Source organism: Ursus arctos, unplaced genomic scaffold, assembly GCF_023065955.2.
Source record: "Ursus arctos isolate Adak ecotype North America unplaced genomic scaffold, UrsArc2.0 scaffold_33, whole genome shotgun sequence".
NCBI classification, from domain to species: domain Eukaryota; kingdom Metazoa; phylum Chordata; class Mammalia; order Carnivora; family Ursidae; genus Ursus; species Ursus arctos.
In genome coordinates, this window is record NW_026623019.1 from 26,007,429 (window position 1) to 26,033,616 (window position 26,188).

Consider the following 26,188-nt stretch of genomic DNA (forward strand, 5'->3'; position numbering starts at 1 on the left):
CAACACACGGGAGAGGCAATACATGAAGTGTTTCCTGGCCAGACTACCTGGGTTCACATACCTGTGCTGCCGCTCACTGGCTGGAGACCTTGGGCCAATGACTTCCCCTCTCCGTTCTCCATTCTGTCATCTGTGAAAGGGGTTATTTGTATAGAGTACCTAATTCGTGAGGTCGTGAAAACTAAGTGAGTTACCAAATGCAATACGCATTCACTGTTATTACTACTACTACTATTTGACACAAGGCAAGAAAACTTTTTTTTTAGAAAAAGAAAGAATATGTTTATTTCTCCCCATCCACTCAAAATACGCGCTCAGTGGCATTACTGAGATAGCAAGGCAGCGCCAGGCTCTACGCGGCATTTGATGGTGAAAATACCCATGCTTTTTATTTCTGCGGTCTAGGAATGTGTGATGCACGGTCAGGAAGGCGTAGCACCCTGTGAGACGAAAGGTCCAGATAAATGGCAATTCTTTTTGGTGTGGGCAAGACCCGTTCTTCATTTGGCAGCGTGCTTCTTATAGATCTCCAGGAACTCCTTCACGTCTTCAGGCGACCCCAAGATCACTGGCGCCCTCTGGTGGATGTCAGTGGGAACAACGTCCAGCACAGCTTCCTTCCCTGTGGTGGCCAGTCCTCCCGCCTTCTCCATGATGTAGGCCATGGGGTTACATTCGTATAGCAGTCTCAACTGGAAAAAAAGAGCCACGAGCAGCAAGCTCACACCAGCAATATTACACAGAAAAGGGAGGCATTCTTTAGCAAACTAGTACAGAGCTGGTGGGAGTTTCCAAGGTAACTGATACTCTCCCTTTCCTTCTGTGAGGTTCTAATAGTCCTCTTAAGACCTAATGGTTAATTTAACCATTTGGTTAAATTAAGCCATTCCTCCAGCCACAGCCAGCAACAGATTGCCTGATGCGGGTGAGACAGACCACCTGGACTCAGGACTGAATGACATTTTGGCAGAACTGATGGTTCCCTTCTCTTTATAGCACGGAAACTGGACCTAATGAGTGACTCCGTGTGTTTTGGATGGAGCTTTGCCTATTCTGAAAGCATTAAACGTCCGTGGTACTGTCTGGCTGCAGACATCTGGAAAGCAGACTGGCTCCTCCAAACAGTATAATATTGTTTGCAATCCTGTACACATTCCTTTTACAATTCTCTGAAGGCTTCGGGGTTGGGATTTAGTATGTTATACATCTTGGCATTGACTTTTAAATATTAACTTTTTTATTGTCTGCATTTTCATGCAGTCTGCCTATTGAGCAGACAGCTCCTTGCAGGTGTTTCCTGGCTGTATTTGCATACAGGTGTCATGGCCATATTTGCAAAATAGAAAAAAAAAAAAAAAGGAGGAACCTCAATATTCTTGTTAAGAAACCATTGTTTGAGGCATTAAAGAAAAGTGCTGTCCAGTAGGCTAATCACACGGGCTGGGATGCCTGAGGAGGCAATGGCAAGAGTAGTGTCTTAAGTGCAGTGAACTGGACACCACCGGCTCTAAACAGGGATCTGAACGTATCTGGAACATACCCATTTCTATCTATCTTACGGGGATTATTGTTCCCATTCCTTCTCCCACATCTGGCGGGGGGAGAAAAAGACTATCTGTTGGGGAAGGCAAAGGGACAATATTTGGGAAGGAAAGACATTGTCATGGTGCAGAAGAGAACTGGGCTGTCCCTTAGCCAGTCTAAGCAAGGACAGCCCCCCGCTCCCCAGCCCCGCGTGTGTGCGTGCGCGCACACACACACACACACGCACACACACGGCTTTGGGACACTGTGGGCATTAGACCAGTGCAGTCGGTAGCAACGGCTCACCCGAAAGCTCTAGGTTTCCCCAGAGATTCTTTCCTTCCCTAGGAAGGTATCCTTCATTTTCCAAGCAGCCCATGTCAGCTCATCAGTTATTTCTATTTTAGGCCTTTTGAAAGCAATTTCAAATGAAACCTCTATTTGGATACATATCTGATTTTCTGCCTTCATAATGAAGGGCAACGGTTTCATTTCATATCGTGAATTGCATTCACCTTGCCCAAGCCACCCACTGGAAGCACCCATCCTGACCTAACACTGTTACTCATCTTCAGCGATGGAAGGGCTCCCACGAGACCACTTGGAGCCGCTGTCACCTGGCTGTAACTAAGACAGCCTTCAATCTAGGGCAGAATGTGCCGCAGACATCCTCAGCATCGTACTACAGAGCAGAACAGCAACGTAACAGCTACTGTCATCTCTCTCTCTTCCTAAATCCAATCCCCCGGGCTGCAAATGGAATCCACTGCTTCTCAACCACTTTTCAGGGGATTTGATCACCTTTCCGTTGGGGCTCTTCTTGTTAGCAGGGTACAGGAAGATCCCTCCATAGACCAGGGTCCGGTGCACATCGGCCACCATGGAGCCCACGTACCTGGCACCATAAGGGGCTGTGTTATCCTGCAAGGTTAAGACCAACAATTAGGGTTGTGGAATGGAAAGAGTTCTGTGTCCTCTCTGCTCATGTGGTTCAACGATCACTTAATGAGCACCTACGAGGTGCGTGTTTGGAGCTGTGCTAGGAAACATGATGAAAATCCCAAGCCCCGGGAGCAGAAACAGACAGCCTCTTATGCATCTCATCAGAGGGTCAAATTACCTGCAGAGGCCCCAAGGAGGGCGTGGTTGATTCTGACCACGGGGTTGGGACAGGCATCACAAAATTGTACGTTTCAGCAGAACCTTGCAGGCTCAGGAGGACTTTGCCAAGCTAAGGAGCCGGGCAAGGGGGGTGCAAACTGCCCGAGCAAAGCATGCAACCCAGAGAGACAGATGCCGTCTACCTGGGGCCTGCGGAGGAAGCCGGGGCACTGCATGTGTGCGGGGTTCAGCGGGTGGGAGGGCAACGCAGGGTAAGGTGGAAGGAGAGAGAAGAAAGCTGGGAGAGCGAGCCTGGGGCCAGCTTGGAGGCCCTGAATGCCATCCTATCAAGATCTGGGTTTTCTCATCACACAGCAGCTTTCAACGGCCTTGCAGAGTGTGACAAAATTGGATATTCCTCCACAGAACCAGCTCTGTAAACAGGCGTTCTTCTCTTTGTATTCGGTACAAAGATGGTACCAAGATGGACACTCGTGATGTTGAGATGGCCGACAGAAATCCATCAGCCACAGAAGTGAAATGTTTTACTGCCCTGAGCTCATTCATCTGGCTGACTTTATTATCCTGATTTAACGGACCCTCGGACTTTGACATGAGGGCAGGAGTTCCAGTCCCCAGTCCGAACCTCACCATGGGGTCAGTGCACAGTGGAATCCAAGCCCCTGCCATCCTTGCCACCTTTAGCCTGCAGGGTAAATCATGAACCAACAGATTTGTGCCCAACTCAGGGGCCCTTCCCCAGAGCCCTCACTTACCGGGGGGAACTTCTTCCTCTGGACATACTCAGTGACGGCAGGGTCGAACTCCCTGGCATAGCCCTCATTGAGGCTGTAGATGTTCCCTTTCTTTTTGATTTTCACATCTTTGTCCACCAAAATGAACTCTCCAATGGCCTGGGAAACAGGAAGGAGACGGAGAGCTGATGAGTGGCCTCCTCAAAGCCCGTGTGAGGGCTGATGGGCTGGGCTGTGCCGGGGCTCCTGAGTCTGGGGGCACAGGGTGCTTCTCCAGGCCCCGGGACACACTGTCCCCGGCCTGCCGCTCCAGGAATTGCGAACAGGACCAGGGAAGAGCCAGTGAATGAAAAGGAAACAGGAGGAGAAATGAGGCTGCCGCAGATGTTGTCAGGGGATCGAAACTTTTGACTTGGCTTTCACATGGTTTCAGTAAAACACAGAAAACAGGCAAAAGCAGGGAGGGCAGAAATACGTACAACAGCAGCAAAACCTGAGGGAGAGTAAGAACTGTGTATCCATTCATGCGGAATTTAAGAAACAAATGAGCAAAGGGAAAAAAAGAGAGAGCGACAAACCAAGAAACAGACTCTTTACATATAGAAAACGAACAGCTGGTTACCAGAGGGGAGGGGGGCAGGGGGTGGGGAAATCCTCATCATGATGAGAAAATAATAATAAAGTAAGATAAAATAAACAAACAGCTGTGCCCCCCCCAGTGGGGGGGAGAGGAAATGTGTGTCCAAAGCAATATGCAATTTTGCAAAAAAAAAAAAAAAGGAAGGAAAAATGTGTTGGTGCAGCCAGGAGGTGGGGTATGAGGAGAGGAGGGCACCGGTGTGCTCAGGGGTGCTCTGGGCTTTCCATTTCTGCCTTGATGACATTTCCCTTCTGTGGGCTGCCACAGAAGAGAAGAGAATCCTGAGTCTGGACTCACAGCGTCTGTAACGCCAGGTGCTTTGGCTCGCTGATCTGCAAAACGTTTCCCAGAACTCAGTCCTGCCACCAAGTTCTGGGGCTGAGTTGATGCCTTTAGGGCTGAGGTGCTTTAGAGGAGATTGGAAAGTGGAGAGAAGTGTCACCTAACTTCAGTTGTTCTGGACTGAGGATTGATTGGGGCTCCCACGTGTCCTGAGAAGAGGGTGACTCTGGTCGGGAGGGGGCTGCTCCCTGGAGGCAGGAGGTTAAGAAGAAAGGAGGTGCCCATACACCTCGCCCCAGCCACTCACCCCCATCGCAGAGAGTGGTTCCTGCAGGTAGGACAGTGACCTAGAAAGGCAGGAAGAGAGGGAGGGACAGAAGGAGGAATAGGAGAGCAGGCAGGAGGACAGAGGAGGGGAACGAGAAAGAGAGACTGGAATTAACAGTGGTCACTGAAAGCTTTCACGTGAGTGATTCTTTTCTTTCTTTTACTCTTTGTGTGTTTGTGTGTGTGTGTGTGTTTCCAAAAATTCTGACCACAATTCCATAGAAACGTTCTTTTATAATCAGAAAACTAACTAGATATCATTACAGAAGTCTTGGAAACCAAGCCCTGCTTCCCGGACGCCCTGCCCTGGCACCTGGCCAGAGCGTCCGAGACGTGACCGAGGAAAGTCTCCTGCACACAAGATGAGAGCCCGAGAGCCTTCTGAGAGTGCAAGCCCGCTGGAAACGCACACTCGGCTGCCTCTGTCTTTTGAGCCGAAACCGCCAGCCAAAATGAAAAGGAAGCGCTCAGGGGGTCCGAGATTCACCCCCGCCGGCAGCGCCGAGCAGGGGCTTAATGAGAAGGTGGCCCCAGCAGGGGGACTATCACAGCAGACCCGCTGGTCTTCCCAGCAGCGAGGGGCCACGACATCCCGGGGTGACAAAAGCCTACCAAATACACAGAAACTGAGACACCGGTCTACGACCTGGAAACAAGAAAGATCTCATTTTTTCTACACGTTCATCAACTCAAAGGTAATGGAGAAGTCACTAGAAGAACGTCTGGGGAAGCAGTACATCTCTGGCAGACTTCAGTGATTGCAGAAACTGTACCCGGGGCTCAGGGTGAACTTTGCTCTGGCTCTGCCACTATTTTCCCCTGAGGTTGCCCCATTTGGAGACTTAATCGAGTGTTGTTCTCCTACCTTTGTTTATTTATTAAGCGCTGGTACTTCCAAGGAGCCAAAGTCCAGTTGTGCAAGAGTGCAGGGGGCCAAAGCAGCCTACGTTCTCACTGCTATGATCTGCCATGCACACAGAGCCCAGGGCCTCACCGGGAGCTCCCCGTCTCCCGCCCGATTCCAGCCGGCTGTGCGTACCCTGGGTTCAGCGTGGCCCCAGAACGCACCGAATCAATCAAGTCTCATTACTGTCACAGGAGGACATGTCTAAAACTAAAAGGTATTTACAAACCCAATTCTTTTCCCTTCGGGGCCCTGGATCAAGTGCACAATCAACGTGCCCACCTACTGCATTCTAGAGTCAACGGTGGGCCGGGCTGGGCCGAACAGTGAAAGAGATTTCTTGCCACAATTCATCGGCTTCGCTGGAACTGTCATCTACCTGAATAAGTAACTCCAATTAATAAACATGTGCAAGAAATTATCCATAAACTCAAGCTGTTAATCAGTATTTTTCATGGCACCTTGGGCTCCTCTCCACCAAGTAGCTTTTCTCTCTGAAGTGGAATGAGGACTTACCTTCATTTCATTATTTTCTCCTTAAGTTTATCGAAGCCTTATGGAAACTGCGAGCGTTGAGAGCGCTCACTTGTGTACGCACAACATGAAATGGATTTGGTAGCTAAGTCTGGAACCATGCAATCCATGGCATCAGTTGGGACACCCTCTCACCTCTGCAGAACAAGCGAGGCATGGACACAGTGGGTGGCAAAGAGACCATCTACAGGCCCATCTGGTCCCTGAATGTGTTTCAGTTGGCTAGCACGTATGTTTTACAAATCTAGAAATATTACATTTTTTTAATTCAGTGTTTCTTGAGACATTGGAAGCATTGGCAAGACTGGGCCCCTATTTCCGAATACTAACAGTTGCTAGACCGCTCCAGCTTACCCCCAACCCCACCATTGCCCTTGGCCTTCCTTCCCCAGTACACCTCACTCATTTATATGGCCTGCCTGGACTCAGTGGGTATTTGAGTCAGTTGAATAATGTTTGTTCTGAAGAATTAATCTTGGAACAAAGACTCCCTCTTATGCTCTGGAATATTATTATTACGTATTATTATTTTTCACCTCAGTAATCTTCTCACGACATACGCATGGTCCCTCCATCTCCCTCACCCCCTTGCCCACTCCATCATCTCTGGCTCTCTGTGGGCCTCACTTCCTACCTCTACATACCTCCTCTCTCACCCTCTCATACAAATAACAGACCCTTGCAGAAGGTCACCAGCCAAGCACCCCATCTCCCACAGGGTCTCTCACCGGGTCCAGCATGAAGCAGTTGACGCCATTCACCATGGCCAGGACCAACATGGTGGCACTGCCATACAGGGCATAGCCAGCAGCTATCAGGTTCCTGCCTGGCTGCAAAGCATCCTTCTCAGAAGGCTCATCAGTTGAACTCTGGGACAAGAAAGAAAACGAAACAATACTTTTTGTTTTGTTTCTTTTTTCCAGTTCAATCGTTAGCAAGATGCATTATCAAGGTGCGCTCTCCTAATGCAACAGGGCATCTTCCCAAAGGGGCCTTCCTCCACGCATCAATAATATCCTGATTATATTACCATGGCAGCCTCCCCCCGCCCCACCGTACCACAGATTTCCTGCATCTGGATCCTTCTTTCTAATCAGGGTCCTCCTCCAATTTTACTAATTTGATATTCCCTCATTTCCCCATTATCACTTTCAAAAAAGAGCATGCCTTCTTGCCAGCTCCCACTAATTTAATCTTATTATAGGCATCAACGTCTTCCACCTGCCTACTCCATCTTTATTTAAACGTATTAAGACTGGGCTGCAGGACCGCTAGTCTGGCGAGGAAATCAATTTTATGAGTTCTTGCCAGTTGTGGCACGTGCCTCAGTGGGCACTCACGCGCCCAAGCAATTCTCAGAAATGTGGGAACCTGGATATCTCTCCGGAGTCAGGACAGGGTAGGGCAGTTGCTTTCCATTTTTTTCACCACCCCCACAATAAAAAAGTACACGTACACCACAAACCAGTACCAACACACACACCCATGTACATACAACTACACAAACTGAACTAAGCAATGCTTAGAACGTAATATGCACTCTCATCTTTCCTATTTTGTTTCATTAAAAACAGCCCAGTGGGTCATGTGACCATAGTTTGATACTAAGGAAGGCGACACGTTAAGGGGATGGCTCCTCCTCAACGTTAACTGATGAAGATAATGATATTCTTTCTTAACACTTGGCTTCTTCGCTCCTCAAACCAACCCCCGAACAACTCTCTCAGCTTTAATACTCTCTATTTGAATTTAAACAGAAATGAAAATGGGCAACTTCCGCCAATATCATTTTAACTTCCGCAACCAGGGATTCCAGTAGGTAGAAGTAAGTACGGGCATCGGTATCACAACGCTGGTGACGGAGGTCATCCCAGCAAAAACATTCCTGGTGATTTTTTTTCCTGAACTTTTGAAAGTGTGGTCCAGAGACCACGGGCATCAGAATCACCTGGGATGCTTATAAAAATGCATAACCTGGGTGGCCTAGGCTTACTAGGCCAGACTTCCTAAGGGGGAGGGTGTTCCCGACAATCTGCATTTTATTGTGCGCCATACGTGACTCTTGCACTAAATTTATGTAAACGGAAGAGTCGTAAGGGCATTTCTCTCCTTTTCCCCCTCATCCCCACTCCTTGTGTTTAATAAACGTAAACGGTTTTTGCATAGGTGGCTGGCTGGCTGGTTGGTTGGGTTAGGTCAAGTTATTTGATTTAGTTTGCTTTGTGTTCACAGAAGAGTGCATTGCATCTGAACAGACTAAACATACATCAAAAATTTGAGCTGTTTTCCTAACTCCAAATTTTACCAATGCCCAGCCTTAAAGAACCAGCTTCCCTCAAAGCCAGTACATAGGGGAGGACACAGGCCTCCGACTATCCTCTATCACAACTACTTAACCCTGCCAGGGCCGTGAGAGATCAGACCAGCACCATGTAGACAAATGAGTTGACTGGGAGCCACTGAAGACTTGGAATGATCACTTCTCCACTAAGAAAAATCCCTCAGAGATCCACCTCACCCAGAACCATCCACGCCTGCCTGTGCCAAGGGTACAAGAGTAAACAGCCTTCCTGAAATGTTGTCACCTAATACTCAATTCTGACTTCCGTATTGTAAGAAACTGTAACATCGTCCATGAGCCACACACTCTCAAAGAGAGAATCATGCCATGGTATCATGGATGAGGAGGAATCCTTTCCTAGCCAGATCTTTCTAATGCATGAATTCCTTCCTTCAAACCCCAGCAGGGAAGACCTCTGCTGTAGTGATCCATCAGATTCTCATGCAGGTGCTCACGGATCGACTGAGTCACATAAAGCCCTTGGCAAAATCAGAAGCTTCTAGACCCTACCTTTCTCTGCCTATCCCAGGCCACAACCTGCTGGAGGTACTGGTCTGTCTTATTCCCCACCACCTCATAAGGGGTATAGAGGGAGACACCATGGATTCTGGAGACTTGAGGTGGTAGAGAAAATCTGGTGGATGTAGGGATAAGCTGTCATGTCACCAATGGTCTTTCCTCAAGAGGGGTGGCCAACCCTCCTTGGAAAGGCTCCTAGAGCATTCGGGGGGGGGGGGGGCATAACTCAGCCAATATCGTTCACCTACCACCGCGCTAGGCAACTAGCCTACAAAAAATATTAAGATGAGGTCCCTGTCCTCAAGAGAGTTTTGAAGATGGGTTGGTTTTGCGTGGCCAGCATCCACCACCCTTCTGCTGGGAACTACACGTTAATCTCCTTAGGATGCTGCTTCCCTTGCCTCAGCTCTCGGGTGGGCACATGACCCGGCCTGGCCAACCAAATCATTGCATGCCTCAGGCCATAGTGATTGGCTATGGGATGGCCACGTGACCTCAGCCACGCCAATCAGATCCCCTGAAATGACATTCCTCTTGGAATGGAAAAGAGGCTTGCGTCTTCCGCTCGACTTATTGAGAGGGCTGGGCACCTGTCTCCTACCAGAGATCTCCTACCAGAGAGGAGGAACGTAGGAGAGAGAAAGGGGAAGTGCCTCCTGGTTGCATGGTCTGAGTCCCTGTATGCAGCAGCACCTGAAGCGAATCTATCCGTTGGGCTACTTACGAAAACCAATCATTTTTTTCGCCCTTCTTTCCCTTCCTCCCTCCCTCCCTCTTTTTCATTCCTTTCTTAAGTTAAAGTTCTGATACTGTCCACTGAATATTAATACACAAAACAAGTAATATTAATAGCTAATACTTATCAAGCACTTTTTATGTGCCCGGTACTATTTTCAGGGCATTATTTCTAACTTTCAGTATCTCCCCTTTACAGATAAGGAAGCAAGAGGCACAGAGTTACGTTGCCCGAGGTCCCATAGAATTTTAAGTGTCAATGTCAGGAAGCTACATTCCGTATGGTTATTAATTAATGTGGTTACTGATTAATAAGTCTAAGTCTCCCGGTGCTCAGTTAAAGGACTTGAACTGGATCCTGAAACTGCTAGAGCACTTTTGAAACTACATGTTTAGTTGTGGGGACTGGATTTTTTTTAAGGCATGTTGCAAATTAAAATATGCCCAGTACAGGGTGGCCACACTAGAGAGAGGTCTAAAATCTTCTCATATGAAAGGCGTTTAGCTTAAAAAAGTACTTTTTTTAAAGGAAGAGAAGGCAGGGCAGGAAAGCCATTTCCAAACACGTTAAAACAAACAAAGAAACACCTTTTTGGATGCTCTAAGAGGCCAAATGAGCAGTAGGGAGATATGTTGATTCAATATGTGGACAAACATTCTAACCATGATGGTCATTCAACCTCAGGAGAATTCTCCCCCTTCTGGGTGCCTCCACGGTAGGAACTTTCTGGGACACTGGACCATGTGCCCTTTGAGATACCTTTGGAACCTGTTTCCAGGCACCACGTGGGCAAGGCCTGATCACCGTTGCCAGGTTCAGTTACAAATCCTGTGCCCCATGGAGATGACTCCTAGCCCAGAACTATGGCTGCAGAAAGCAGGAAATGTGTCATTTGAAGCATCAGACACGTCGATGTTTATGCCCCATAAGCCCTCAAATAGTTTCAAATTATCAATAAGATGTTTAAAAACTGCAATGGCATAAAGGTGGGTGTCACACTCATTTTTTTCAGGCTTTTCAGAGGACCACTTCAGGTTTCTTAAGAAGAGCATGGACACTTGTTGAGTTTTAGCATTCGTTCACTCAAGCCGCTATTGCAAGCTGGTTTGATTGTTTTAGCTGATAGCTGGCTCTGGCTCTCGGTTTTCTAGGGATTTTTCTTTCCTTAAAAGCATCTTTATGGAGGGGGCTGAGGTGGAGACTGGGGCCGGCCAGAGGTTTGGTTAAGTCGTTAGCCAGGAGGCTTCCCTCACAGGAAGCATCTCGCTAGGAACCTCTCTTGCACTACTATGCATTTGATACTTTGTAGGGAAAATTACCTCCCTCCGTGTCTATCACAGAAAGGGTATGTTTGATGGTCTGGCCTGGAACATAGCTGAGTTGTTCCCTTTGCCTTTTTGTTATGAGCATTAGAACCTTCTATTACTCAAACTGTGTGGATCTCCCTCTCGGCCAAGACAGAAGAGCAAAATCCATTCCAATGATGAAAGAAAAGCATCCCGTGATGGTCTGTGTGTTTGGAAGGGGATTACGTGCAATACTAAGCAATAAGTCACTCTGAGAAATAAGGTACGAATTGCGGTCTTGCGTCTCACGCTGTGGCCTCTGTCTCCTGAACAGCAGAGCTGGGAGGAAACTCAGAAGCCAGCCGAACTAAGCCGCGTCATCCACTGTGATGAAGAAACGGGCTCCGGCTCAACCACGTCTGTGAGGTTTTATTTCTAAAATACACAACAAGGGCTGAAGCCAAGATGACGTATTTTTGATTTCATAATGTTAACAATGGGCTCATGGGTATTCATTCTATTTTTCACTTGTCTCTGTACTTGAGTTGGCCCACAACATACACGCACGCACACGCACAAAGAAAAAGGCAGCTCACACAGGTGAGAAAGTTTTGTTTAAAAAAAAAAAGTATTGGGGCGCCTGGGTGGCACAGCGGTTAAGCGTCTGCCTTCGGCTCAGGGCGTGATCCTGGCATTATGGGATCGAGCCCCACATCAGGCACCTCCGCTATGAGCCTGCTTCTTCCTCTCCCACTCCCCCTGCTTGTGTTCCCTCTCTCGCTGGCTGTCTCTATCTCTGTCAAATAAATAAATAAATTCTTTAAAAAAAAAAATATTGACTTGGAGCACATGCCAGTTTCAACTGTGTAAATACGCCCCATAGTTTATTTCAAGCTACCAACATGACATCACTGAAAGCAGAGGCTGGGAAGAGGTGTGCATGGCTAGCCTTTGGGCAGGAGTCCAGGTCCCCAAACTGCACCAGTGCACAGCCAACTCCCCGCAAAGGACAGACAGTAAACATCCAAGGCTTTACCATCACCGTCTCTATCTTACAACTCCCTCACCTTACAATCCCCTCATCGAGGGGATCAAAACAGCTCAGAATCAGCCAAGGGCAATAGGTAAACAAATGAGCTGACCATATGCCGTTAGAACTTTATTTACAGACAGTGAAAATTACATTTATTATATGAATGTCGTGGGCCATAAAATATTAAGTCTTTAGGTTTTTTTTTTTCAGCCACTTAAAAATGCAAAAGGGGTATTTTCTGCTCCCAGGCCGTACAAATTAGACAATGAGCTGGATATGGCCCCAGGGAGTTTCAGTTTGCAGACCCGTTTCAGAGGACTTAAGAGACAATTTTGACACAAATAATCGTTTGTTATACTCATAATTCTCAGTTCACATAGTATGATCACTGTATCCATACTGTCTCTTATTTTTACTCTCATTTTCCATCATAAGAAAAAGATAAAGTCAAAAAAGTGAAATGTCCATCTCTTCCCACTCGTGTTTTACTCTATTTCCTTTTAAACCACTTTATGGATCGTCAGCAAGCGGTTAAGGCTGGAAAAGTCAGAACCTGAGATATAAACCTATTTCAAGCCTCCGAGTTTCAAGACATACGTTCTGGCTGCTCTACCAATAGCGAAACAGTATGGATGTCAGCCTGGACTTTTTATCTCAATATCACGTTTTACCTTTTTGTAGATGCCGAAAATTGTTCCAATTGACGCAAGGCAGTCAATATTGGAAGATCCATCGAGGGGATCAAAACAGACCACATATTTACCCTGGGCCAAAAAAAAGGAAAAAAAAGGAAACAGAACTTTACTTTTAAAATTTTAACAAAACAAAGACTATACACTAAGGATCTAGGAGAAAGTTCAGGAAATGGGAGTCGGATTTATACCGTGTCACGGAAGGTGGTAGGAGGCATACAGAATGATATCCCAAAGGGTCATTAGACAGAGAAAACATAACTTAGAATAGCAGGTCTAGGGGCGCCTGGGTGGCACAGCGGTTAAGCATCTGCCTTCGACTCAGGGCGTGATCCCGGCGTTATGGGATCGAGCCCCACATCAGGCTCCTCTGCTATGAGCCTGCTTCTTCCTCTCCCACTCCCCCTGCTTGTGTTCCCTGTCTCGCTGTCGAATAAATAAATAAAATCTTTAAAAAAAAAAAAAGAATAGCAGGTCTAGATGAAGATGAAGAAAATACAGAAAAATGAGTCATTAATTGCCTACACTGTTGATATAGATGAATCGTAATTTTGGTTTGAGTTTCTTGACAGCCAAAGGAAAAAAAGAAACAAGGCTGACATCACTACTTTCTCTTTATTCACAAAGAAAAAAAAGTAACAATTCCTTAGCTGAAGCAAAGGTAGCATTAAGGTCTATTAAAAAAAAAAAAAACTTCTCATGCAGGTCTTACAGATGACAGGAGGTTGCAGTGCACAGAGTTCCCAACAACAGCCCTACTGCGATTCCTAAACGGCATCCCTCTGTCGTGGTGGGACTACCAAAACCTCATTCTACAAACCGGATTTGCAGTGGTGTGCTGGAGCTGGTTTCTATAGGGGCCCAAAGGCTAACCATGCACACCTCTTCCCAGACTGCTTTCAGTGATGTCATGTTGGTAGCTTGAAATAAACTATGGGGCGTATTTACACAGTTGAAACTGGCATGTGCTCCAAGTCAATACTTTTTTTTTTTTAAACAAAGCGCATGCGCGGGATTGGGGGGGAGGGGAAGAGCAAAGGGAGAGGGGAAGCATCTTAAGCAGGCTCCACACTCAGCACAGACCCTCATGCAGGGCTCCATCTCACAACCCAGAGATCATGACCTGAGGAATCAGGAGTCCGATGCCTAACTGACTAAGCCACCCAGGCGCCCCAGAGATTTTTTTTTTCTTTTAAGAGAGAGTTAACCAGTATACCACTGGGGATTTTCCATCTCCATATTAGCCACTTTAAGATGTGGTTTTTAAATGTTCTGCATCAAATTAAGAGGTTTCTCTGATTCCCTGACCTATTGCTCTTAACAAATCACCCCGGCCCATGCAGAGGAAACTGTCATCTGGAAAACAGAAACATGCCTATTACCAAGGCACATTATAGTCAGGGAAGTTTGGGGTAACTGATAGAGGATATTGAACACAAAATTCAATCCACATGCCTGAAACTGCCAACTACCCTGAGAAGCCCAGCAGAGAAAAACATGAACTTTGAATCATGAAGTGGTATTTTAGGAATGATGTAAAACAAGCTGATCAGATGTGGCCCCCCATCCCTCTTATGAAGTCAAGACTGGATCAGGCAACCTCTTTAAATTCATCTTCCAAATGCTTTTTTTCTAATGCTACTCCTTCCTGTCCCCAATTCATCTCAAACAGGGAAAGCTGGTGAGCCCTTACATATAACTGCATATCACATCTCAAACTTTTTTTTTAATCATCTAATTGTCGTTCTTCAAAAGCTGGCTACTCTTTCACTCTCTTTCAACAATTTACTGTTGAGCCCCTACAAGCTGCCTGGTACTGTGCAGGATGCTAGGACACAGGAAGGAATATAATCCATCTCTGCCTTCAAGAAGCGATCCAAATTAATGGGAACCCAACAGATCATAATGCATACATCAACCGTAGGAACTGAGAGCAATTTAGACTGGCAGGGAAGGTGAGTGGGAAGGTTGGTGATTTGGTGGGTGGAGACCAAGAAAAAAGAGGTAGTTAACAGAAGCCAGACTTTGAAGAACCTGGAACATGAGAACAAAAATTTAGGGGTGAGGATGAGTAGGAGTCCATCTGAATCTCTGATGCATGACTACATGGGTGGGGGGGAATGATGGCATGAACTGTGGTGGTGGCGTGGACAGCAGAAGATTGACTTAAGCCACGGTAGTTAAGGCGGAATCGGTGAAATGCTAACTGCTGGGGAAGGATATAGGATGATTCCCAGGACTCCAGCTTGGAGGAGCAGGTGGAGTCCTTTATAAAGCTAGGAAGACCGTTACACTGAACCCCCCTTCGGCAGAAATGCAGACCTACCCTTTTCTCGGGCTCTACTATAATGGCGTGCTTATCTTCTTCTGACACAAGAACACAGGTGGCAAAGGACGACTTTAACATGTTAATAACCAGGTCATTGGAGAGGACATCCAGCTTCTTCACCTGGTCACCGGTCACGTTGGTGGAGCCAGCAATCCCATAGCTAGAAGGAAGAAAAGTCACAACAATATAAGCCATGACCAACAGAATATACCAACACACCTATGACCCCACTGAACGCAGGTGTCCAGCAGGATTTAGGGGAAGATGACACATGGTTTGGGAGAAACAAAACAAGAAGAATGGTCATCCCCTAGACTGACTCCTAATGAGGAGCAAATATTCACCCGTCCAGTACCTGTCAAGTACCCAGCACACCTTTGTGGTTAAATCCATGTTTCTCGACCTTTCTTTAATGGTCTCTTCAAGATGACTTTTTTTTTTCCCCAATCACACTCCTCCAAGACATTTTAATTCTAACCCCACAAATACAGTGTGTATCTGTACTTTATGTATTAAAAAGACTGATTTTTTTTCACTTCCCCCCAAAACCAGTTTCGCCTCTGAATGCACAGTTAGCACACGATCGATCAGCTGAGAGGCCCAGCACGCAGGGAAAACTTCTGGGTAAGAGGGAGCCCGAGATGGGAGCTAAGCCAAGGGATGCTAGGATTTTAGAGCTGAAGAGTTCCTAAGAGACCATACAGACTGGCCCCACCCCCTCATTTGAGAGAGGAGGGGGCTCATTCGCGACACCAACGGGCCTGTGTGAGAAGCTGGCTCCCACCCGGGGCCAGGCCAGTCTGGCTGGCACGCCCCTGCCCCGGGCAGGAGTCCTCGGTCTCTACCGTACTTCAAGGCACCTGTAAGGCAGCCGCGGCAGAACTGGCAGAACGGAGAGGCCTGTGCACAATGCAGCCTCGTTTGAGAGAACGAGCAAGAGGCAGGTTGTCCCAGCCGGCCGAACAGGACACGGAGAGGGGAACCGTTGCAGAGAAAGGAAGCACAGGCCGAGAGCAGACGTGGGGTGCGGGAAGGGGAGGCGGGAGGTGGGAGCCACCGCCCAACAGCTGAAGCCACCGAGGAGGGGGCTGCCAGTGGCCTTGGCGGAGGGCCTGGAACCGGCGGTCGCGACCGCCCTGCAAACGCGTCTTCTCTCGACAGACAGAATCACTTGTCTCTGGCTGAACAGAACTGAGCCACACCAGGGACTGTCCCACCCCAAATGCCTGGCCTGACTGGCTCCAGAAGGTAACCCCGGCTTCCCAGCCAGCCCACCTCCAGTGTCGCCTCCACGCCATTCCCTTGCCCCCCCGGAGGCAGCATCTCGTCCCGCCAGCCCTCGGCCCGCTGCTCCCCTTCCCACCAGGCCGCTCCTCGTTCGTGAGTCCAAGACCACGGGATGTCCCACACTTGCAGCTGTAGCCCGGTCCTCTTCCCACATCGTCTCTTCCTCACCTCAACTGTGAGGCCGATGCTGGTGGAGAAAGAAGGCAGCCGAATTCTGGGTGGAACGAGAGGGCTTGGCAGGGCCACCAACCCAAATACATCTCCCTCGCTGGCCCCACAGGCCCTACCTGTCGCTCCTTCCTCACCTGAGATGTCCTCACTGAAAGCCATTACTAGTTCAGGCAGGCGAACAGGCTACTGGAAAGGAACCTGAGCTTCCTGACAGGGACCTGGCTCAGACCTCACCTCTGCGAGTCACCTGTCCTCTGTGTCTCCTTTGGTGCATGTGCCCACTGAAGGCAATAATACTTTGTATGGTGCTAGAAGGTTCCATGAGGTGAGACATGCAACGGGCTTAGCACAGCCCTTGGCATCTAATAGGTGAGAAAAACTGAATTACCATGTTTGCTCTCTCAAGGGAGCCCTTGTTAGGGATCTGAACCTGCTGTGGGAGGGGAGGGAGGGAGGGTCTTGAGACCTCCAGGCTTCATCTGCCATCACATGAGCATGGCTGGTTTATCCTTCACTCCCATGAGGAAGACAGAGGGTATGTTTCCTTCACTGTGTCCCAGCTTCCAGCACATAGTAGGCCCTTGATAAATACTTGCTGCATGAATGAACGGCATTCACTGAGGAAAGCAAAAACCTACGTCTGAAGGAATGAATGTAGGAGCAATCGCTTCTCAAAGGCATTCCATGCCCTGGAGTGCCGGCGGAGCCACTGGCACAGTCCCCAGAGGGGTAGGCCTATGGAGACAATGCCACAGAAAGGCCCTTGTCTCACCTGCTCAGGTACCTCCAGCAAGACGGGTGAAGAGGAGTCAGGCCACGGTCCCTTTTCCTCAAGGGCTTCCTAGAGGCCTGTGTGACTGCTCCTTCATTTCCCAGTACTTATCAGCCCAACAACTGTTCTCAGTGCTGGGGTTTCAGCGCCGAGCAGGACAGAGGAGATCCTTGCCCTCACAGAGCTTGTATTATAGTGAGTGAGACAAACACGCAAGCGCTTTGGAAGGGTCAAGACCACCAGGCGGGTTCCTCACGGCTGCTCCAGGGTTCTGGGCTCCCGCTGTGGGTCACAGACGGTGGCACTACCTGTCTGTAACGGGAGTCGAACGCACCATGTCACACACTGCGGGATGAACACTGTGGAGACACTCGCTACACCGGGCACCAAGATAACCGTCTTCCCTACCACACTACTGCAGATCATGGGCCACTTCTCCTGTTCCAGCTCCCTGCAAGGCCCCTCCTCTGTTTTAACCAGAAAGACCCTTTCCCAACCATCCCCCAGTTGCTTGTGAAGCATAAAAACAAAAACAAAAAATGGAGACAGAATATTCTGGGCCACTCAAAATTAAAGTTCAGGTACTTCACAACTTTCCTAGGACATCTTGTGGGAGGGTTTCCCCCGGTGAGACCCGGTGGTAAGAAAGTCTTAAAGGCAAAGTGACAGTAAGGTATAATCAGGGTTCAGAGAATGTTTCCAGACCGCCACGTCCATAGCAATTACAACCAAGTTTATATCCTATCACTGGGTATTCCTTGCATTTTGTCTTAGCACATGAAGTTAGCCATGACTCCTGTTTGTCCCACTACCCTGCATTACTCGGCTCAGGGATGACGAGCCAGGCCAGGCGAATGCTCGGTCAGCCTTCTCCAACATGCCACGGGATGGCCCCTCAGAAGAGCTGCAAGGTGTCCCTGAGGGAACACGTTTCCACAGCTCAGTGAAAAGCCAGATGCTGGCAAGACTCCTCCAACTCTGACAGAGGAGAAAAGCCTTCAGAAATATCCTCCAGGGGGGCGCCTGGGTGGCGCAGTCGTTAAGCGTCTGCCTTCAGCTCAGGGCGTGATCCTGGCGTTCTGGGATCGAGTCCCACATCAGGCTCCTCTGCTGGAAGCCTGCTTCTTCTGCTCCCACTCCCCCTGCTTGTGTTCCCTCTCTCGCTGGCTGTCTCTCTCTGTCAAATAAATAAATAAAATCTTAAAAAAAAAAAAAAAAGAAAAAAGAAATATCCTCCAGGAACTAATTAGCTGAAGAGCGTGTGGAGTTTATTTTCTCCCCAAGTTTTCAGAAACCCCCTCGAAACAAGAAACAAATTTCTGCAATCTCATCTGTCATCATTACTCAAAGGCCCCAAGGATAGGTGACAGAGAGGCTTCAGTGTGTATTCCCATGACCACAAGGAGAAAGCAGTGTCACCTACATACAGAATTGGCAGCACATACGGACCTTGGCTTCTGGTGGGGCGGCCCGTGCCTCTGCCTGGCCACCTGAACTAGGGCTTGCAAAACAGATCAACCCAGTTCCCTAAACGGGAATTCTAGGCAGACTCCAGGATTGCCCAGCAGAGGCGGGAAGCCTGGCCTGGTTTAGAAGCAACTTTTGAGCCAGCTATTGTGAACAGGAGGGCACGGCGCCAACCACCCTTTCACACACCACCAGGCTCTTTCTCAGATCGGTTCCCAATGTGCTGTTCCCTGGGGCCAGAATCAGGCAGCAACTGAGGCTGCAGGGATATGGGGAAACCATCACACAACTGTCCAAAAAGCCTTCCAGAGGCCAACTATGCCTTACAATCAGCGGAGAAAGAGACAAGCCAAAGGGCGAAAGAAATGGGTTGACTCGAGCAAGCTGTAAACCTCTAGGCTAAGCTCCCCCCTCCACCCCACCCAGAGTAGGACCCAGTAACAGTTGGGCACTGATCATGCTGAGACAGAGACATTCGTTTTGACTGAGCTGGTGACTGGATCCGCCAGGAAGCTTTTCCTAAATTCAAGTTATCCCAGAGGGAAAGGGAACATCACTGGCTTTACTCCATGGGCTGGGACTCTAGCCTGAAGTCCAAATCCTAGCTCTGTCACATGCTAAGCAAGCCTGGGAAAGCCACTTAGCATCTCTCACCTTTGGTTCATTTGTAAAATAGGAATTAAGTGTTTCTACTTCATAGTATATGGGGGAGGCAGGGCTTAGAACAGAGCCTGGCATATACAGGCAAGTGAGCAAGAAGTGTTATCGTTCCATTCCCATCCCTGATTTTCCTTGGCAATAACACAACCATGCTGAGAAGCAAGGTGGGTCCTAGCAAGAACACCACATCAGACACCTTTCCCTCTGACTGATTATATATCCAGGTGTCTCAACTCCCTAATGGATTTTTCTGCTTCCGGATTTTCTAAGGATGAGGGTTAGTCCACTGACGCAGCTGGCTCCCAGTGACCAAAGGGCAGCCATGTTGTTCTCAACAGAGCCCCACAGGCATCCACTAAGTAAACTTTGGTTGATGAAGGGGGAGGGGGAAACCGCGACCTCTATAAACCAGTTCGGCAGGCAACTTCTGGAAGTCACCCAGGGCAGAACCTCGTCACAGGTTAACTGGCAACAAAGGAAAGTGCTTGAAGTTTGCATTTGACCAGAGTCCTACTGGGAATAGTTTATTTCATTTGAAATGCCAGACATTTCACTTCATTTTTATTCAAATTAGTTGGCTTGGCAGTCCAAGCAGTTCAAGGGTGGAAAGCATCCTGTGAGGGGTTGAGCCCTTTTGATCGTTCCTTTTTAAACCCCTGGAGACACAAGAGTTCTCTTCCTGGAGGTTGGGAGCAAAAACCATTTTGAGGAGCTGCTACTTACAGTATGTCTTCTCTCCTTCCTACCGTAAACCTCACCGAAAATTTGAGAAAGCTATGTCACTTTAACTCATACAATAGGGAACTCCTATATGAATAATCCTTTAATTCATATAAAAGGATAGGTTAAATTTGGCCAGTTATTTTAAAAGCCTTAGAAATTTGGCTTAAATATTAGCATTGTGTTTCAAATTTGCACAAGATTTCTAGAATGGACGAGCCATAAAGTTGGTGATTTAAGATGATCAGGGGAAAGCCACCTTTAGCAAGATTTCTCAAGACACAAGGGTTGGAGGCAGGGCTGCTCTCAGGGTTAGCATTTCCTCCCGGTGTCGGCAGGGCAGCGTGAAGCAGACAGCACACTACACACCACGCGAAAAGAACCAAGTGAACGAGCTCATCTTCAGACACCCAACCGAAGAGAAAGGAAGGCAGCTTCTTATTTAATCCTTATCACGAAAGTCGAAGGTAACATGACCTGTTATTGATTGATTCCGAGGTAAATGACCAACTGTTCACCCAGACAGAAATATCCAAGGGTCAGAGCAGAAATTTCTTGGAGATGCCAACCAGAGCAAGTTTCAAAGGTCACAGATCCCCACCTTTGCTTGTGTTCATTCCAGCCCAAGTGGGCAACAGATGCCCTGGGGCGGGCTGCGCTTCCGGTGTGGAACGGAAGTTACAGGTCACTCTGTGGTAATATGGAGAAGATAATGCAAGAACTATAAAAGAAACCAGATAAAGTTCCAAGGGTTTAATGTCATAAGCTCCATAAATTGAAAATAAACACGTTACCTGATCTGTAATTCCAAAATTAAAACGGAAGTGATAATTTTCTTCCATTCAACAACTACGACCCCATATATAAAAGCAACTTTTCTGGACACCACGTGGAGCAGTGGAGCAGATTTCCTGTCATCAATCTGACGGTGCAACACTGCTCTTATGTATCACGTTCTATCCCGGAATACATGCCTGCAGATGTACAGGGATGTGAGGGGTCAACTACTAAGGATTAAAAAGCAACACAGAAAGATGTATCAATTTACAGAGATATATATAATCATCATCTTCAGCCTAGGAAAATGACGATATCGGCACCTGCTGAATGAACTCCGGACTTCCTCACAGAACTCTCTGATGTTGAAAAAGTGCTCTCCACCTTACAAGTGGGGAATCCGGGGTTCAGAGCTATTACATCAATTGCCAAAATACTCACAGAAGTTCAATGGCAGAGCCAGGACTCTAAGCCCAGCTCCACTGCTCCCCAAAATGTGCTCTGAAGCCCTGCCATGTTCCTGTTCTACGAAATCCGGTCCTGATTTTCTTCTCCTCTTCCTCTCTGCCTCAGGGCAAGGGTGCCAAAATCCAGTGTCCAGATCTTGGCCCTAATTCTGCATGGCCCATGCGACTGCCGGCTGGCTGGAGGACACCTCCAACTGGAGAGCCCTCCAACACCTCAAGTTCAACGTTTCCAAAATATTGGGATGGTCTTGTCATCCATTCCCAGCCTCTCAAACCAGCTTCCGCTTTGGAATTCTATTTTTCGTTTTTTGTTTTGCTTCGTGTTTTAATGGTATGGCCCTGCTCTCAAGTGCTAGAATCTGCTCTTTGAGAACCTTACTGTCCTTCTCACTCAGTCCACACTCAAGACTTCCCCCAGGCTCTCTCTTCCCCCCAGCCCCCCCCCCAGTGCTTTCCTCACTCCCCACCCTCAGTGGGTTCTCCCCATGTTTCAGCTTTCTGTCTCCCAATTCTGTACTTCCAGACATATGCTCCCCAGATTAGCCCCAATCATACCACTGACCTACTCAAAAACTTGTACTCACTCCCTTTTGCATACCCCCCAAAATATATTCACCCCCGCCACTGGAGTCTCCCCAATGCACTCGCAATTTCACATCCACAAACACCCTCCCACCATGTGTCCCATGCTTGAGTCAAACTGAATGAGCACATTTTCCAGAAATATTTTCCCACCCTTTACTTTTTCTTGCACAACTGCCCAGCTCAAAACGCACTTCAGCCATCAGGCCTTAGGACCGTTGCCCACTGCCAGTGCTCATCTCCATGTCCCACAACCCTTTGCATCCAACCACATTGTATTTTGGTGCCTCTATGAAAGCACCTTGCAGGATCTCTATTGTGTGTGGTTTTTTTTTTTTTTTTTAAGATTTTATTTATTTGACAGAGAGAGACACAGCCAGCGAGAGAGGGAACACAAGCAGGGGGAGTGGGAGAGGAAGAAGCAGGCTCCCAGCAGAGGAGCCTGATGTGGGGCTCGATCCCAGCACGCCAGGATCACGCCCTGGGCTGAAGGCAGACGCTTAACGACTGAGCCACCCAGGCGCCCCCTCTATTGTGTTTTAAAACTAATTCCATACTTGTCTACAGCGTAAGCTGTTTTTCTCATTTCTCAATCTCTTCTAGAATTCTGTACATTGTGGGTGTTCACCACATTTGTTGAATTAAACAGAACCAGTGAATTCTTCAAGCAGTGATTTGGAAACATGTACAAAGGAAAGTCAACTCCACATGCCTAAAGCAAAAGCCTAAGCCACTGGAGAACCACTTTCTCCCAAAGGTGTGAAAACAAAGACAGGAGCAAACACTTCAATTCGAACCATGAATTCATCAGACCCACTTCCAGGCTGCTGACTGCTCTCCTGGGAGAGAAAATGCTGGTTGCGCCTTGTACGGACTGCATCCCTTCCCTCTGGGGAGTGGGTAGAGGGGAGGCAGAAGTGCACAAGGAAGGCTTCAAGAACAGGTTTCCTTAGAATGCAGTGGCTTCTTGAAGTACAATTCTTAATTCACATCAAAAATAAAATAGGTGAGATTTACAGTTGGGATGACTTTTGAAAAATAAAGTCAAGACACACGGGGCATAGACAGTCCCAGCCTGGGCAACAGGCCCACTCACCTCATCTCCCCGGCCCTCAGCTACAAAGAAGGCCTGTGACTGAGTGACTTCTGAGTCTTTCAGCTTAAAATTCTATGATTCTATGAATGTCATATTAACCACAAGGAAACTGGCTACAACAGCAACTGCTGGTTGACAGTGAGAGTGAGAGAGCGAGCGAGCGAGGATGGTCCAGGTTCTACTCTTAAACTCCTGATGTGTCCCTGGTGAGACATCACGGCTGAGCTCCGTAAGCTGGTTCCTGTGAGGTTGTTCGTCTGGGTTCATGCCCTTCCGGGGCAAGCCTTCAGCCTCAACAAGTCACTTGCAGGCACGCTGGCCTTTTCATCCAGGATAGCAAAGCCAATAATGAATGTGATTTGGAGGCCTGGCTTGAGATCTTGTCTTACTGCTGCCTGCCCGGCTGGCTACATGTCATACTGAGATAGCCAAATTCTTATTTTCGCACGGGAGTACAGAAGTGTCCAGATTCTGGGTCATGCCCTGTCAACTACTCACACAACCAGGCATCAACCCCTGTTCCATAGATACGACACTATCTGAAACAAAGATCTGCAAAACGGCCAAACCTAGAGCAAGAGTTAAACAGGTCGCGGCTCGCTGAACACTACACCACAGCTACAAAAGAGGAGGTGGGTTTATACGTCCTGACACTGAAGGATGTTCGTTATATATTACTGAATGATGAAAGCAAAGTGCAGAAGAATACATTAAGTCTGACGCCAACTGCTTGCTATTTACATATAGGCCTACGTAAATACATATCCATGTATAAATTCACGGGAGTATAAAGGACTAGCTGGGAAAATTATTAATAGTTGGTACCCCAGGAAATAGATAGGAGGTGGGTTTCATTTCTTCCTTTGAGTGGTTTGAACTTTTGCCAAGGAGTGCAGCTTGCTAGGTAGCTTATAACAGCAGCAGCAGTGTTTTTTAAAAACCTGGTATTTCCAACTATCTAGCCTAAAAATATACGTATTTTATTTAACCAAAATTAGCACCCTTTGTCCAAGTCCCTCTGTGCAAGATCCCAGTATCTGAGGTTACTTAAGAGGTGGTAAAGATACACCTCAGAGCAGATCTTGTGTTTGAGTCTTTTGAGGAGTGGTGAAAGGTTCTGATGCATTTTTTAAATAATACAATGAATGCCAAGCACTCTTTTTAAGCACTCCCTGGTTCTCAAAGGCAAGGAGGCGATGAGAACACCTATACTTGTTGTAAATTAAATCTGAACTAAGATTTTAACTGAGTGTGTTTCAGAGGGCAAAGGCTCCACAGAAATGCATTATTAAGGGGGGGGGGACTCTAAATAAAACAGTAACGGAGCCACCACCTTCCTAACGTACTTGTCCCAATCCCAGTAAGGCCTGTCTCTGCTTGACATCTGAAAATAAATGTCATCAACACTCCTTTCGTAAGAAGTTAGTTCCACCAACCCATGGCGTGGGGCCGAAGCCAAACAGCACCCCGGAATCCAGGTTGTGCGGGTTATACTTTTTCAGAATTCTGCACATTTTTATAGTGTTCCTAAGTGCAGGAAACGTTAGGAAGCAGTGTGGGCAGTCTGAAAACCCAGGGAAGCTTTAGTTAAAGCGAAGACCTGTCTAAATACAAAACACATGTGCACACCAGAATAAACCAAAGGGCATTTGTGTTACTTTACAAAAAGCCTCAGAAGAAGGTGCCCACTGAATCCCCATGTCCCAGGATTCTTTTGCTACAATGTGATCCACAGACCCCCAGCATCTGCACCACCTACCATAGAACTTCCTAGAAATGCAGAATCTCAGGCCCCACCCCAGACCTCCTGCAGCCCTTTGCACACAAGCACTGCTGCTCCTGAGAGCTCTGGGCGTGCAGGCTTCCTCCCGGCCTGCCTTGGGCTTCCTCTGCTCCTAACGGGACTTGTTTCGGGTCAAGGAGATACTAAATTAGGAACCTGACTTGAGACCCCAATTCCAAAGGGAATGAAGGAGACCCCAATTCCAAAGGGAATGAAGGAGGTCAAAGGAAAGAAAGAGAAAGGAAGCACTATCCTGTGTCCTGTGTGAGGCTGAGTTGGGTATGGGGGGCTGGCTAGGTGCTCAGCCTGGCCAGCCAGTTGCACCATGAGGTGGCTAACGGCACGTGCACAGGCAGGCTGCTCAGCCCAGCAGAGACAGCTACAGGATGAAGGCAGGTGTGAACCGTGAGCCAGGTACCCTGGTGGGGGCACCCCCAAGCTCAAGGGAGGGGGAACCAGGGCTTGGCTGCAGTTGGACAAGCTTTGAGAGGGGGGCTACCAGGGAAAGAGACAGACTCCCATCTGCCAGGCAGGTAGGCTGACAGTAGGAGGGCCAGGGGACCACCCATCAGACTGCCAGGCAGATCCCCAACAGGACAGACAGACAGGACGCGGCCCGATGGCCTGGAGGCCTGACTCACAGGTGCGCAATGCCCGCCTTGCGAACGGCCGTGGAAATGGCTTTAACCGCCGTGCAGAGCGAGTTGAGCAGCTGGGTCATCTCGCCCGTGCCGCGGGCCTTCCTGCCCTCCTCCATGACGAAGCGGGTCAGGGTGACGATATCTGTGTCGAAGGCCGCCTGGTCCGTCATGCTGAGGCCGGGCTGCGACGCGCTGGGAAGCAGGTGCGGGCGGCAGGTGCGGGCGGCGGGACGCGGCGGGAGGACGGAGCAACGAGCACCCGCACGATTCAGAGCCTAACCGGCCAAGGCCAGGTTCCCAGTGTGTCCCGAGGGAGCCTATAGGCGCGGGTCGCCGCCCCCCCGCCCCCGGGAACACCTCCGCGCCCGGGCCTCCTCCCCCCTCCGGGGGCGGCTCCGCCCACGCCGAGTCCCCCTCCCCCGCCCCCCCCCCCGGCCCTGGTGACGTCCAGATCCCCGCCGTAGGCTCTGCCTCGGGCCGCCGCCCTACGTCCGCCTCGCCGCCTCCTGTCCCTCGCTGTTGCCCCCCCACGCCTCGGCCCACGGGCCCCGGCATTGCGGAGCGGTACTCAGCGCCACCTGCCCGACCTCCTGCACCCCGACCCCGCCACGGAGGGGCGGCCCTGACCCCTCCCTCCCAGTTGTAAGACGGAAGCTCGGCAGGTTACCGCAGGGCTGCCCGCGCTCCAGCCGGCTCCGGGGTCCCAGCGTCGGGCTTCTTGCCGCCGCCCCCGCGGCTCCCAAGCCCCGTTGCCACCTGCCC

The 26,188-nt window shown here is 48.8% G+C and overlaps 1 protein-coding gene across 1 annotated transcript; it reads right to left on the reverse strand.

Annotated features, from left to right (window-relative positions):
• Nucleotides 1-255: 255 nt before the first annotated feature.
• FBP1 (fructose-bisphosphatase 1) lies at nucleotides 256-25,788 on the reverse strand. Its single transcript, XM_026518719.4, has 7 exons — nucleotides 25,427-25,788; nucleotides 15,001-15,163; nucleotides 12,654-12,746; nucleotides 6,796-6,936; nucleotides 3,402-3,539; nucleotides 2,326-2,445; nucleotides 256-692 (listed from the first exon to the last, which is right to left on the reverse strand). The coding sequence occupies exons 1-7, from the start codon at nucleotides 25,594-25,596 to the stop codon at nucleotides 501-503; spliced, it is 1,017 nt and encodes a 338-aa protein (XP_026374504.1). The 5' UTR covers nucleotides 25,597-25,788; the 3' UTR covers nucleotides 256-500.
• Between the last annotated feature and the right edge of the window lie 400 nt (nucleotides 25,789-26,188).

What these genes read in the sequence shown, in the direction of transcription:
- FBP1 (XM_026518719.4), bottom strand. Translation starts at nt 25,596, where the DNA reads ATGACGGACCAGGCGGCCTTCGACACAGATATCGTCACCCTGACCCGC. An exon ending in AAGGCGGGCATTGCGCACCT is followed by an intron (nt 15,164 to 25,426) that starts GTGAGTCAGGCC and finishes TCTTCCTTCTAG; the next exon opens with CTATGGGATTGCTGGCTCCA. An exon ending in TAGTAGAGCCCGAGAAAAGG is followed by an intron (nt 12,747 to 15,000) that starts GTAGGTCTGCAT and finishes TTTTTGGCCCAG; the next exon opens with GGTAAATATGTGGTCTGTTT.